The sequence below is a fragment of the Cataglyphis hispanica genome, chromosome 13 (genome assembly GCF_021464435.1).
Source record: "Cataglyphis hispanica isolate Lineage 1 chromosome 13, ULB_Chis1_1.0, whole genome shotgun sequence".
In the NCBI taxonomy this organism is placed as follows: domain Eukaryota; kingdom Metazoa; phylum Arthropoda; class Insecta; order Hymenoptera; family Formicidae; genus Cataglyphis; species Cataglyphis hispanica.
This window is the reverse complement of record NC_065966.1, coordinates 3,571,463-3,585,341: the sequence shown is the minus strand read 5'-3', so window position 1 is coordinate 3,585,341 and position 13,879 is coordinate 3,571,463. Positions and strand designations below refer to the sequence as shown.

The 13,879-nt window shown below is 36.1% G+C and overlaps 1 protein-coding gene across 4 annotated transcripts in view; it reads right to left on the bottom strand.

Moving 5' to 3' along the window:
• Positions 1 to 13,879, bottom strand: part of LOC126853912 (protein still life, isoform SIF type 1) — a 38,800-nt gene that overhangs the window by 6,051 nt on the left and 18,870 nt on the right. For 2 of the 4 annotated variants that reach the window (XM_050600085.1, XM_050600084.1), the window contains 8 exons: positions 5,391 to 5,536; positions 4,700 to 4,967; positions 3,960 to 4,103; positions 3,514 to 3,696; positions 2,304 to 2,579; positions 2,039 to 2,209; positions 1,507 to 1,693; positions 38 to 304 (listed from right to left, as the gene is read on the bottom strand). In XM_050600085.1, coding sequence (XP_050456042.1) covers positions 38 to 304; positions 1,507 to 1,693; positions 2,039 to 2,209; positions 2,304 to 2,579; positions 3,514 to 3,696; positions 3,960 to 4,103; positions 4,700 to 4,967; positions 5,391 to 5,536 — 1,642 coding nt within the window. The remainder of the gene's footprint in view (positions 1 to 37; positions 305 to 1,506; positions 1,694 to 2,038; positions 2,210 to 2,303; positions 2,580 to 3,513; positions 3,697 to 3,959; positions 4,104 to 4,699; positions 4,968 to 5,390; positions 5,537 to 13,879) is intronic. The other 2 variants (XM_050600086.1, XM_050600087.1) reach the window with 1 other exon arrangement.

Below are 13,879 nucleotides of genomic sequence, written 5' to 3'. Positions count from 1 at the left end.
ATAATGAGTTCTCAAAGGATAACGCAAAAAAACTCACTCCATCCTGGTGCCGGCACAATGAGACCGGAAATCATTTCTTCGCTGATGACTGGTGGATCGGTAGGTGGCGGCGGGCAAACCAGACTCTCGATTATATCGTCGGTGACTCGCATAATACCCGTGAGATCCGGTGGCTCTGTCCTGGAGGATCGCATCATCATGCAGAGACCTACCTCCTCTTGTAAAACGCTCTCCAAGTACATCATATCCAAGTCGCTCACAATGGCGCCGTTGATTACCATAATCTCATCACCCTTAATGATTCCTGAAAGCAGAATGGCGTCGCCGAGAGCATGAGGATTTGAAGAAGGATTTACATCGGAAAGGAATTTTTCCAAGTATAAAATTATGCATTCGTTATCAACAGAAATATTTGTCGCTGTGACGAAAAACGTCATAGATTAAGAGAATCAGCGAAAGTACGATTTGTTATCGCATTTATTTTAATGTGAAAAAATCTCAAATTATACATGGATAATTGTCCACATATTTTTATCACTCTAATTCTTGACTTATTGTTTTCGCAATGAAGTGATAAAAATTAATTAGCACGGCCGCGACTACTGTTTTATGTTTCTTAAGTGACTTTCAATCCACTTCGACTGACATTCATCGCGTTTGCTTTGCGACCCGTTTGCGTAGACGATCATCCGCTCGGCTCGGTATCTTTCGCAACTATAATAAGTCGCTCCCTTCGGTCGTGCTTTACCAGTAAGCTGTCAGGTAAATTTAGACATACGGAAAGGCGGCGCTAAAATGTCATGCTGATTCGTTTGCGCCTGCGGCCCTAAGACCATCCCACCCTTGTATATATATATTTTTATTATATACGTATTTCTTCTTTTACACACGTTATACGCGCTTCATTTAACCGTAAGCACGAGACTTTGTTCAATGAGCGAGCGACGAGGCGCGGAAAATCGATGACTTTTCAATGGCGTCCTTGCGCGTTCTGACACCGACACGGTCTAAAAAATTAATACGGTCAGACTTCGCTGTAGATCGTTTTCTAAGATTCCCAAGAAGTTACATCAAGAATAGAAAAGCGAGTTGAAATATCATGTAACTTGTAAAACTTTTGTAAAACGCGATACTGGTTTTTATTTTCTTGATAAAATTTTACATAAATAAAACAAACAGTAATAAAACAAACTTATTCCATCAGATTTACCGGGCAAAATTGATTTTTTTCTTTTCTGTACAGTTTTAATAAAAAGAAGATTAAATGCTAAAAACTTTTTGATTAATTTAATACATTACTTTGAGATTATCATATAAGATTAATTAATACAGAAAATCAATAGCGTTTAAATAATAGAGATTGATAAAAGTATATAATGAAAAATATAGAATAGCTCTAATAAATAACCAGAAATAAAAAAACCTTGTAACGATCGAAACTTTTAATTGTTACACTCGAGGGACGTTTATTTTAGTTATACATTGTCCTAGATAAGGGATGCTTACCATTTTGCATGGCGACACTCTTGTCTTCCACTCTGCTAACATAGCAACAGAGTTCGTCCTGTCTGTCGGAGTTTTCTATGAGCTCGGCCTCAACGGAGAAGCCCCACATTTGCTCTAAAGTATTTCTTTGCAATTCCACTTGATATAAAATCTTGGCACAGACTTCCACGATTTCGTGCGTATGCAACTGCAGCAAAAATAAGATTACAATTCACAATATTCACAAGACGAGTAATAACATTTTTTTCTATTTAATAAATTTATTCTATAATTATATTGAAGAGTTAATCTCTTTGTATATATTGTTTTTAAATAAATTATTTATACATTTCACATTGCATCAAATTGTGTTCTTAAAAATTTACAAAACTCTGCACACAAATCAAAACTAGAGAAATATTACAATTAGTTTAATTATTATCTCCGAAAAAACATAAAAATTAATAATATTTTATTATACTCTAGGAGAAAACTCATAATTTCTTTTAAATTAAAGATAAATTTTAATTAAATTTTTTAGTGTTTGACTTACATAGGTTTCTATCAAATCAGTCCTGTGTGGCACAAAATAGTTGTGGTCCTCCATATCTCGGCGTTTTTTGACACGCACAAAATGCTCCATCGGATTAAGATTTTTCCTGGTGCATGCGCTTGCCAGAAACTCCTCCACGGTCATGGCATCGCGCAGGAACACCGACACGAGCTGAAACAGCGAACGGGAAACACCGGGTCGCGTTCTTCTTATGCTTATCTTATTCTAAGTGTCTCGTTAGCACATAGAATTTCGATCAACTCACCCGATGTCCTGATGATCGTACCTGATTTTCCGGCACGGACACCTTGACACTCTTCTCCTCGTCCCTAGACGAGATCTGCAGCGAACGTCTGCTGGAACCGCTATTCGACCTCGACAACAGCGGCGGTCTTCTCTTTGTCGCTCCGCGACCCGCCAATAAATTATTCAGCAAGGATGGACTACGCGCGCAGATAAACGCATGGAAGGACGATACTGTGAAGACGCCCAGCTTGTTCAACATCTGCTTCGTAGCGCGAGATACGTGCGTCAATAGACTCTGAGGGAGAAATGAGGGCAGCGTTTATTTAGTACCGTCATCAGCTGATTGAGCTAGGTCATTTGTCCTCAAGATATCACCTTGAAAAATAAAATCTTTGAAAATTGAATCTACAAAACCTAATTTAATTATAGAATGATTAAAAATCACGATATATGAATATTACATTAAAAGATCTTTAAAAAAAAGAAAAAATATAGTTTTTAGATCGTAAAAAATCTAAGATAAATTATATTTATGAAATATTAGTGATAAATTATATATAGTATCTATACTATATATTGTTGTTGTTTAAATAGTTTAATTGCAGCGAGAATGTTAATTTATTCAGACCATCGTACGAACGACTCTTGTTTCTCGCGCAACGATCGATAACATCATTGCACGAATGGCGTAAATTAGATACTCGCGATGGATAGCTAACGAATTCTGACTGCGAACGGGAGAGACGACCCCGCTTTTCAGACAATTAAAGCGACTGAGTGGACAATGTAGCGAGATTGCAGCGCGTAATGTTGTTTATCCACGAGAAATCGAGAGAACGAAATTTTCCTATGAAAGCTACAATCAAATCACGGCGTTCTGTTCGATTACACAATTAGAATCGATATAATACCTCGACTTCTCGTCACATTCGATGATTGGAAAAATAGAATCGATGCCACACGGTATTTAGTAATTTCTCGAAATTATTCTCAAACAATATTTACGCGTACATGTGTTACGCGTGGATTAATAATATTATACAATCATATAAAAATAAACAAATATATTATTAATAAAAAATATTTATTAGTAAAAAATATCGATGCTAGAGAGATGATCTTTTTGCAAAAATAATTATAATTATATTCGCACAATTAGACAATGTCTTTTGATTGCATAGTTTAGTTTGCATAAAGTATTAATATTTTATGTTATATTTGATACTTACTTTCGGATTAGGCAGTTCGCCACTCTGCAAACTAGCCATGTAGCACCGCAAACGGAATTGTTCGCAATGTAGACGTTCCAGATTCTCTTCCCATTGTACTATTTGATTGTTGATTTGCTGCTTAGTGTCGACGTCGGACACCACTGATTGCTGGAGATCTGCCATGTGTTTCATCTTGTGGTCCTGTAAATAACCAGTACACAAATCGATATTATTTAATGTATCTTTCTTCATCTTTTTCATGAAAAAAGCATTCCGTCAATATGTGAAAATGTATAGTAATTAAATATATATTCAAACTCTATTAAAAATATATTTGTAATAATTTGAAATAAAAATCTAATAAATTCATGTGTGTAATTGCTTTTTCTTACATCTTTCTCTTCGATATTTAAAATAAATCAAACTCAATAAAATATTATATCGATGATATTTTCTTGACATACCGATTCGATCGCCTTCTCCAAACGAAAGATCTCCTCTTGCAGAAGATGCAGCGTGCCGGTCTTGCCGCGATGACGCGCGAAAGCGGCGGCACACGCCGAATGAATACTATTCACCCAATTTTCCAGCTCCACTTGACATGGCGCCTAAAAAATACAGAGGTTTTTTTCTTGTAAGAGAGAATTAAGATCTTCGATATTTAAGCATCGGGAAATTTTGAAAGCAAATCGATACCGCCGCGAAGCAATGTACATAATGTCGCTCACATTTTTTATTTTTTATTTATATACATTAAAGTCGTGACAAGCTTTTAAGTAGGAGCCGCAGGCTATTAAAAGTTTGCCGTTGCGTGATCAAGAAATGGAAGTTCGTGAGACGGAATTAATTAAATACAGCTGGTTAGCGATTCGCGCGGTTCATACACTCTCGAGCTGCCAAAGTGTAGAGATCAAACTAAACCGAAATTATTCGAATTCAACTTTATCTCAAATTGTTCGCCTCACTTGTCGATCACTTGCTTCGAGTTTAATTGGCGTGTCATTTGCAAAGATATTCAATGCTTATTAAGAAGTTCACAAAACTGTTCGCAAAACTGTTAATTAGCTGTAAAGAGCGGTTTATCTCGTAGAGATCTCGTAGAGATCTTTCTTCATATATATATTAATATTAATATATAAATTAAATATATATATTTCTTTTTTTACATTAATTTTGATTGTCAGAATAAAAAAATTTTCTTTACCTGGAATAGATAAGCATCTCCGAAAGCGGTGCTAAGGCAAAATATATAATCCCTCTTCGGATGTTCAGGAATCGGCTGCATAATCGCACCGTCAACAATGATTAGATGTTTAGGTGCCGCTTCCATAGCTCTGCTTTCCTGGGAATCGCAAGGGTAGAAGAGGAGTGTAGTGCCCTTCAGGCAGACCCAATAACCCTTCCAGCCTCTCTTTCTAGCTAGCTCGATCTGATGCTTCTTGCGTAACAGCCATTTCTTCACACTGAGAAATCTAAAATTTTTGATGCATCGTCATTATATCATTTTTCCTCTTATATTTAGATTTACATTTGTTATATAAAATATAAAAACAAATAATTTTCAATATATCAAAAATTTATCATTATATTATTCCTATGATTTTTATATTGTTTATTCTATGTCACATTTAATTTATCTTAAAAATCTCAAATTTCTTTATTTTTAAAATATATAATGACTAATATTTAAATAAAAACTATAAAATTCTTCTCTTATTAATTTATAAAGTAATTTACAAACTATATTTTTTAAAATATAAAGAAAATGTGATCTAAAAGATAGTTCTTTGTCCATAGCCTTCTATGTATTTATCTTAACATTATTATCCGAGAGATATTTATATACAGGCCCTCAAGGCTCATTATCTTTATAGAACAAAATACAAACGACGTACCCTGCTTTCCGAACTGCACCGGTGCAATTGAACGAAGCTGCAGCTGTACCAGTCTGCTTTCCACGATAGGGCGAATTTATGACACTCTCGCCGTCGTCATCGTCGCTGACAGCGGTGGTGAGTGACATTCTATCATCGTCTGACATCTGAAAAGTACATCAAATATTATCTTAAGTCGCGACAAACATCATGTTTATCATTGCAAAAATCAAAACAAATACGGGCGATCCCACGTTAAATTTGACGATAAATAATCGAATATCCTTTGCTCTTCACGAATTTTTTTTATTCTTGCAAATGCACGTGGAGTCACGCATATATGTAAAAAAAAAAGAATGTATATGTATATATATGTATATAGAGAAAAGAGAGAAAATGTGCATAGAAAAAAATGTATTGTGCGATTATAGTAAAATAAAATAATGCTGATAAAAAATGATTATATGCAAAGATAAAAGTCTAGTCTATTACTGACAATGACAAGATGCTTTATATGTACATAATTAATTGAGGATGTTTCATCTATCTAAGAGTGCATATTTAAGAATTGCAAATATGGGTTGCGTTTTATTGTTATTTACAATAAATATGTTTATATATATATATTTTTTTTAATAATTAACTAATTACTTTTTTGTGCTGTACATTAGAAATTGTAATATATTAGAAATATTGCATTAAGAATTATAATTAGTGCAGAGTTTATAATGTAATAATTTACTGAGATTTCGTTATCTGAGTTTACTCTAATAATTTGTTGAGGTTAATGTTTAATATAATTTTAATTTATAATTATTTTAAACATTTAATTAATTTTTGATAAATACAAGTACACTAGCATTATTCAATTAATTAGTATTATTGCAAATTAATTACATATTAAACAAAAAAAATATTACATCGAAGGGAGACATTCGCATTACTAATAATCAGCAGTGGAGATGCAAAGAAATCTTAATTAAGGCTTTACTCGAAACATGCTATTTAAATGTAGCAACTAGTTTTAATGCAACTTTAGCAGGCCAGCTTAGAAGCCCTTTTAGTTAAGAAGATTATGTCACTTTCAAGAGATTATTTCGACGCGATCATACATGCCAAAATATTATATTGCAATTGAAATCTCTACTTCACAACAAAGAACAATCATATTGCAAATGCGAAGGTATTTTGTCTGGCAATTCCACTGTTTTCGTTGTCTATCCCCTCGTTATTTTCCATCATGTTAAAAGCGCGATTATAAATTTTTAACTTGTAGATACATGTAATTTTAATATGACAAATTATTTTTCATTCTATATACGATATTATGTTTAATGATGTTCATGAAAATGAGATGCAATTCTGAGTGCGAGAATGAGTGCGAGTAATTGGGGGGAGGTCGACGAACGAAAGTCCAACGGAAACGGAACTCGACGCAGATTTAATTCCTTTCCCTCCCTCTACCCTCGCTCTTGCCCGAAGCGCATGCCAAGTGATTGGTATCTCACACGCGGGTGGTATTCTCGACGTGCGATTGCTCTTATACAGATATAGGCAGGGAAATATGTGTATATATATATATATATATATATATATATATATATATATTCGGGAACAATATACAATATATCAATCTGAATATATCAAGAGAAACATTCCTCCACAAGAGAATAGAGAAGATTCGCGATTCGTGTCCTCTACCTTTTTCGTAATATTGGTCATGCCGCGGAGCCTCTCGCGTATTCCCCTGAGGCTCTCGCCGGCCCAGAAACTTACGACTCTTCTAAGAAAATCGGCGTTGCACGCGTCCGCCGTCATATGCGGATGGTAGTGGCAGTAGCAGCCCTCCTTGAGCAACCTCATGTTGTTGTCCGCGCTACCGTTGATCTTCAACATAATTTCACGACGCGCCACGCTTAGGCCGTCGATGTAACGTTGCGCCCAGGTGTTTAACGCGCCGTTTACCAGACGCAGTAGCTTATGATAATAGCCCTCGCCCGAGCCGTACGTAACTTTTTCCTGGACGTTCCGGCAGTTGAACCAATATAATTTGCGCGAGTCGTTAATGCATATCACGCTTATAGTGTGCCTGCGACACCAGCAAAAGTACTTCCAGCAGCGTCGCTGATGCTGCGTCTTCAGGTCCGTGTAACTGTCGTCGCTCGGATCCAGCAGGTCCAGGGTACTATTCGCACACTTGATCGACCATTTCGGCTCTACCATTATTCGTCGTTCTTCCGCCGGCGGTGACTTAACTTGAGGAAGAGACGTTGAAACCGTCCGCGACTGGACGATTCCTAAGGGAGGGAGAACTGTCGGACGGGATCTTTGACTTCCCGATGACGGGGCAAAAGTGTCATTGCGACGCCGACCACGACATCTCGCTTCTTCTCCGATGGCATTATTATTGTCTCGCGGACGGTAGAAGAGTCATCCACGTGGCTTGGTGAGATATTCTTTCTTTACGATCGATTGTCGCGATGTATAAGCTCGATGATATCGCTTCGCAAATGTTTTGTACTTCTTACGGCTCTTAAAGTTTTCGTCCCGGTTATACATCAACTGTTCAATTTTTCATTTATCAAACGTCAATGACGCGTCGATAAGTATACTAGATGAAATATTAATGATGCGTAAATATTGAACGGCTCACGATGCGACCATCGATTACCAAGAAGAGCGAAAGTTGAATGACGGCAGAACAGCTGTTACATTACGTTTATTCATATAGATTCATTTAAATTTATGACAGTCTATTTCAAACCCGAAAAAAATTTCCTCGAGTTTATTAATAAAGTCCTCTACTTAAGGCAAACGTCTTTTGCACTATTAAGAAGGATGCGTCAAGTTTCTTAATGTTAACTTTACGAGACTACAATCTAATTATCTCAAGAATCTCTAAAGTTATGGGTGATGACGCATGAGAAAGCATGAGAGCGGCAAAGAATCGCCGCAAGTGTCCGCAGGTACTTATACGCAGAAGAAGAATTCTCTACTAAAATTCTAAGAGACTTTCCCAAGAATCATTATTCATTCAAGAAGCACACAAAGCTCGCAAGATCGCCGTCAACGATGCTGGACGATCGAAGATGTCGTAGATGCCACTTCAACTCTTTTTTTGCAGCGAGGAATGAGAAGTGATAATATATAGGATATTTTCTCTTTCTCTCTTTTTCTCTCTTTTTTTTATATGCGTAATAGAAACGAATTTGCCATAGAAAAATATTCTCTTGTTCTGCTTAAGTATACATATAGATATCTTTTCTAAACGTTGATTTTTGCTCCTCTCCAGCTGATTTCCCTTCTTTCCCACACATCGCTATAGATGTCTTCTTAAAGCATCGATTTTCTCTTCTCTCGCGAAAAAGTGCGCTGTAAACCGTTACCCTCTTTTACCTCGCACCTTATCTAATCTCCAACATCTATCCAGAATATATTACTTCAACCTCTTTAACCAATCTTCGTTTTTTTTTCTCCCGAGCTTATTTGATTTCTTTTTCTCTCTCTTCGTTAAATGTATTCTTTGCGTAATATTTCAATAAAGTATCCTCACCTTTTCTTTAATATATCGGTAAGCTAAAATCAATCATTTGCCAATTGCGATTGACCTGTTTTCGATTCTCCGGAAATCATCCCACGGCGGAAATCAGCCTCGAGTTGATCGCAAGAAAAGAAGAGGATCCAGGTACCAGTGACGATGTTGTCATCATCGAAGTGCGCCGCCACGTCGCGACGCATTTTGCTTCGATCTTGCACGCACGTGCGACCAAATCTCATCTATACACAAATCCTTCAAGTAAAAATCGATGCGTTGTAATCACGCATTTTAACTTCTGATCCGCATCGTGACACGAGGATTCATTGTCTATTCTAATGACATCCTGCAGGAATTTTCTCTTCACTGTTTCAATTATTGCGCAATTTCAAGAAATCAGAGAGTGTATTTTGCGTTCTCTACAAACAAATTCTTCTAGTATAAATCCTATTTGTCGGATTTATTGGAGTCTGATGAACGGCGGATGCACTTCCATACTTCCGATTCACGTTTCAATGATTACTCTAAGGATATTACCCCTAAGGATATTACTCCTAAACGCGTGGAAACATTTATAGCCTCGCGCGCGACAGGTTGCACCAAATCCCTTTACGCTCGGTGCAATCTCCGATGAATATTCTCTTCGCGATCGAGGTGCGCAGTTCGAACACGCGACGAGATCGGATGCGTTTATGCAGAAACGCGCGTTCTCCGGCAAACGGGTGACAGCCGTTGGCGCCGCTGCCGACGTGTCGTCCGGGGATGTGTCCCGCGCGGCTCGACGACTTCCGGCGCCCGCGCATCGGCGCATCAACGGCGCCGTTTTCTCTCTCTCTTTCTCTCCCTCTCTTTCTCTTCAAAAGCGCCCGACTCGGTGATGCGAGTCGCGGTGGATGCTGCGAGACAGGGAGAAGAAGCTGCGTCGTGCCGCGTCGCGCTGCCACCGTCCGTCCGTCGGTTCTCCACGAGGTCGAGGTTCTCGTGTACCGCGTCTAATAAACGTCCGTCGATCGATGGGCCCCGTTTCACTCGGGATTGCGCCGTGGCGCGGGATCGCTGAGGATTCTCGTCATCGCCATGGAATTTTATCACCGCCTTCGGCGGAAAACAGCGGTATCGGCCATTGAATCCGGCGTGAATAAGATATCCTCGGGCAAGGGTCTCTTTATTGTTTTTCTTTCTTTATTCTTTCTTTTTATCTCTGTCTTTCTCCCCTTCTCTTACGAGCGAATGTCACCAAGTCCGCAGTCGCGAACGCGCTTCGCTCCGGACTGCCGCTGGAGAACAGGGAAGAAGAGCTGCTACCGCGAGGGGAATCAATACCACGGTCCTTGTGGTGGTCGAAGGGGGATTGCAGGAGGAGGGCAGAGCGGAGAAAGCGGCAGGGAGGGATGCCACGAAGAGAGAGGGTGGATGGCACTGGGATATAGTCAGTAGTAGTTCCCGCAACGTGAAATAGGAGAAGGGGGAGTTACACTTTGTAAGCGAAACGAGCAAAAGGGTTGATATGCAACGTCGAGGGTGCTGGAAGGGAACGCGACGCGCTGCATGATTGTCAATTGGTAACAGTTAACAGCTGACAGCTAAACGTTTCACGATTGTTACTCCGCCACCCTGCACAGATGAATTCGATTTGAAAGAAATGATTTTCAAAAAATCGGGTCGCAAATCTGCATTGATTATTTAAATATATTTATATGCAAAATTTTATATGCCGATTTTCTGAAGTTATATTGCATTAATTTTATTTTTCAATATTAAGAATGATGACAAAAAAATTATTATTAATTAAAAGATGTAAAAAGACTCTTTAGATTCATTGCTAGCTATTGTTTTGCATCTACTTTTCGCATTGCAATTTTCTTCAGCAAAAGAAACATATAGTTTCAGAATTTTGTCAAGATTTTTTCCAGTATACAATTTCCTTTAGTATAAGGAGTTTTTTTTAATAATGTATTTTCTTATTTCGTAATTAAAATGAGACAATTACATCAAGACTCTTTGGTATAATGAAAAAGTAGTCAACAGCTTTAACATGTATTCAATTTGTAAAGTACAATTTTATGCGTAAAACTTGAATTACTCTCGTATCAATGAATCAAATGTACCGATCTACAGCTGTTATTTATTCATAGCTCTTTTATTCTGCGCTTTGCGTCACATATATATTTCGTTTTTTTTTTTGCCAATGGGGCTCGGGGATTAAAAAAATAATCCTACGCGGATTATATATAACGGGTTGGCGCGCATGCGAGCGACGCGAAGTTTTATTGAATTTTATGACATAGTTTCCTTGCGCGACGAAAGAAGATAAGAACAATCGGTCGTTGTAAAATTTATCGTTGCAAACAGTATGTCTTCTGTATCAGAACAATAGGTTTGACTTATACGCGGACAGTTAAACTAAATATTTATCACGTACCAATTAATTATCTTTCCGATTCGCGATCATACTTTAATCACGACAAGAGCAAAAAAAATATAAGGGAAAAGAAGAAGAAAAAAAAAGTCACAGAAGATGCTGTGCGTTTGCGCATGCACCTGTTGGTGCAGGCTGCTGCTCGACTTGTGCAACGACAGGTGCAGGGATGCTCGATTCTCTTATTTACTCTCGAGCAAAGGGTTCAGTCCGCTAATCTCGGCGCAACCTATTAACCCCTAAAACGCGTATCTTTGCTCACAACGTCATAAAAGCACCGACCTTTATGCAAGACGTATTTCGAGAATTGTATATAATTTCTCAGAGTAGAATTTCTTAAAACTTTTTCACATGTGAAAAATAATGTTTGAGAATCTCGCCCCAAATAATTTCTCAAAATAAAACTTAAATATAGTCGCTATAGATAAAAAATAATATCTCGATACAGTATTAAGTTTTATTGTTTTAATGAATTAATTATAGATTTTTTTATATGTAATTTTGTTCTTTGTAAACATATATAATTTTTTACATATAGAACTTTTATTTTATACCTTTTTGCGTTTGACATGCAAAAAATAAAATTAATTAAAATCGTACAATGGAAATTGCTGTTTGACAGTTGGTCGACCGCGGAACGCGAGAATAAAAGCCAACGCTTGCGTAAGCTTGTGATAATAGAATCTCTCCGTTGCTCTGCGGTTGGTTCTCGTAACGGGCACTATCGCGTAACACGTATACATATATATATATATATATATATATATATATATATATATATATATATGTATATATCTTTGCGAAAGGGTAGGTTTGTACATACATATGTACGCAACGGAATGCGTTCAGATTCGCATGACCTCGACTCGTTCCACCCTGTTATCTCCGCATCTATACCCATGCACCTACACATTTCTATTTGCGGTGCAAAATAATCGAGAGACAACGAGGAGCTTATACGAATAGGGCGGATTAGAGCAGCGGATTTGAGCGGCTAGCGAACGCAAGACACAGGGTCAGTAGGTTATCGATGTTTGTTGGCCACGTAAGCGTCCTTCATACGTAAGGATCATGCGCCCGCACATGCATGTCAAAAATTTTAACTTTTATGTTAGTTCGGTATCATTACGAGAAAAATAAAAAAAAAATACGGAAACAATCGTACTTTTGTTAAAACGTTCGGACTTTGAATCATGATTATCGACACATACATGCATTTCCGTCTCCTCGATTCGCGTTGACCTCTTTTATAACATCGTCGTTACACGATAGGCGTGGCCGATGCGAAAGCGCAATTTGTGCAACCAGAGGTTGCGCAGTATTTCATAATCATTAGAAATAAAAATATCATTTCTGACACGTTTGCAAAAGATTGACATTGTGTATATTAATATCTCGTTAAATTGATATATAAATTAAAAATATAAATTTTATGTAATAGAAATATAATACAAATATACATATAAAGTTTTATTTTTATACATTGAAAGTGTAATGAAAAATGATTGACCATCTGATAACAAAAATAAATTCTATTATAGATTATTATAAATTCCTTTTAAATAATAAAAAATTCAATTGTTTTATAAAAAGGCTATTTAAAACAATTATATTAATTTATTAAAATATATATATATATATATATATATATATATATATATATATATATATAATATATATTTATATTATATATTAATATTGTCTTTTTTAATATGTTTGCAAAGCGTTTTAAAGAATATAGTTTCTTGCGTCTTAAAGTAGATAGTAAAGTGAATTATAAATCAAAGCAAATAAAGGAGATATAAATTGTTTTATGCAAAAATGCGTTTTCATCTTTCTCTTTTTTAACGTAGAATAGAAAACTTCAAAACTATCAAGAGAAGAATTTGCGCCATCGTTTTCGATTCGTTTTTGCGAATATAGTAACTGGGTACTTTATTGTTTTAAATCACAAATATATGGTAAGTGTAAGCGAAAAAGAATCTTTTCAAAGGGCTTTAAAAGTAATGCGCCGCATCGCAAATGCGCCTTTTTACGTTTTGTGTTGTGTAGAAAGTAAAAGAAGGAAAAAGAGAGAGAGAGAGAGAGAGAGAGAGAGAGAGAAAAGCTAAACAGCAATAAAATCCAATATAAGCGCAGCGCCTTTTTCTATAGAAAAACTGATATTGTCATCAGAATATTTAAATTACGATTGTAAAATATTTAAGAAAAATTACAAAAAATTATAATAAATCTAAAATATTAATACACTTTAAAAATTTTAACAAAAAGAAAAATAGATTTATTATAGAATCTACGAATAAATATTTCAAAAATTTTATTTTATTTTATTCTATTTTGTCTTTTATTTAATTTAATTTATTATCATTTTAATTTTTAAAATATGTTATATTTTAAAAATTAATATGATAATAAATTATATATATGTATATTCATACATATATTGCATACATATAATTATTCTAGTTATTGAAATTAAATGTCTATTTTTCCAATTAAATTAATATTTGCAATTGCATTCCATGAGTCAATGTGCCCTTCGTCGCGCATTTAATT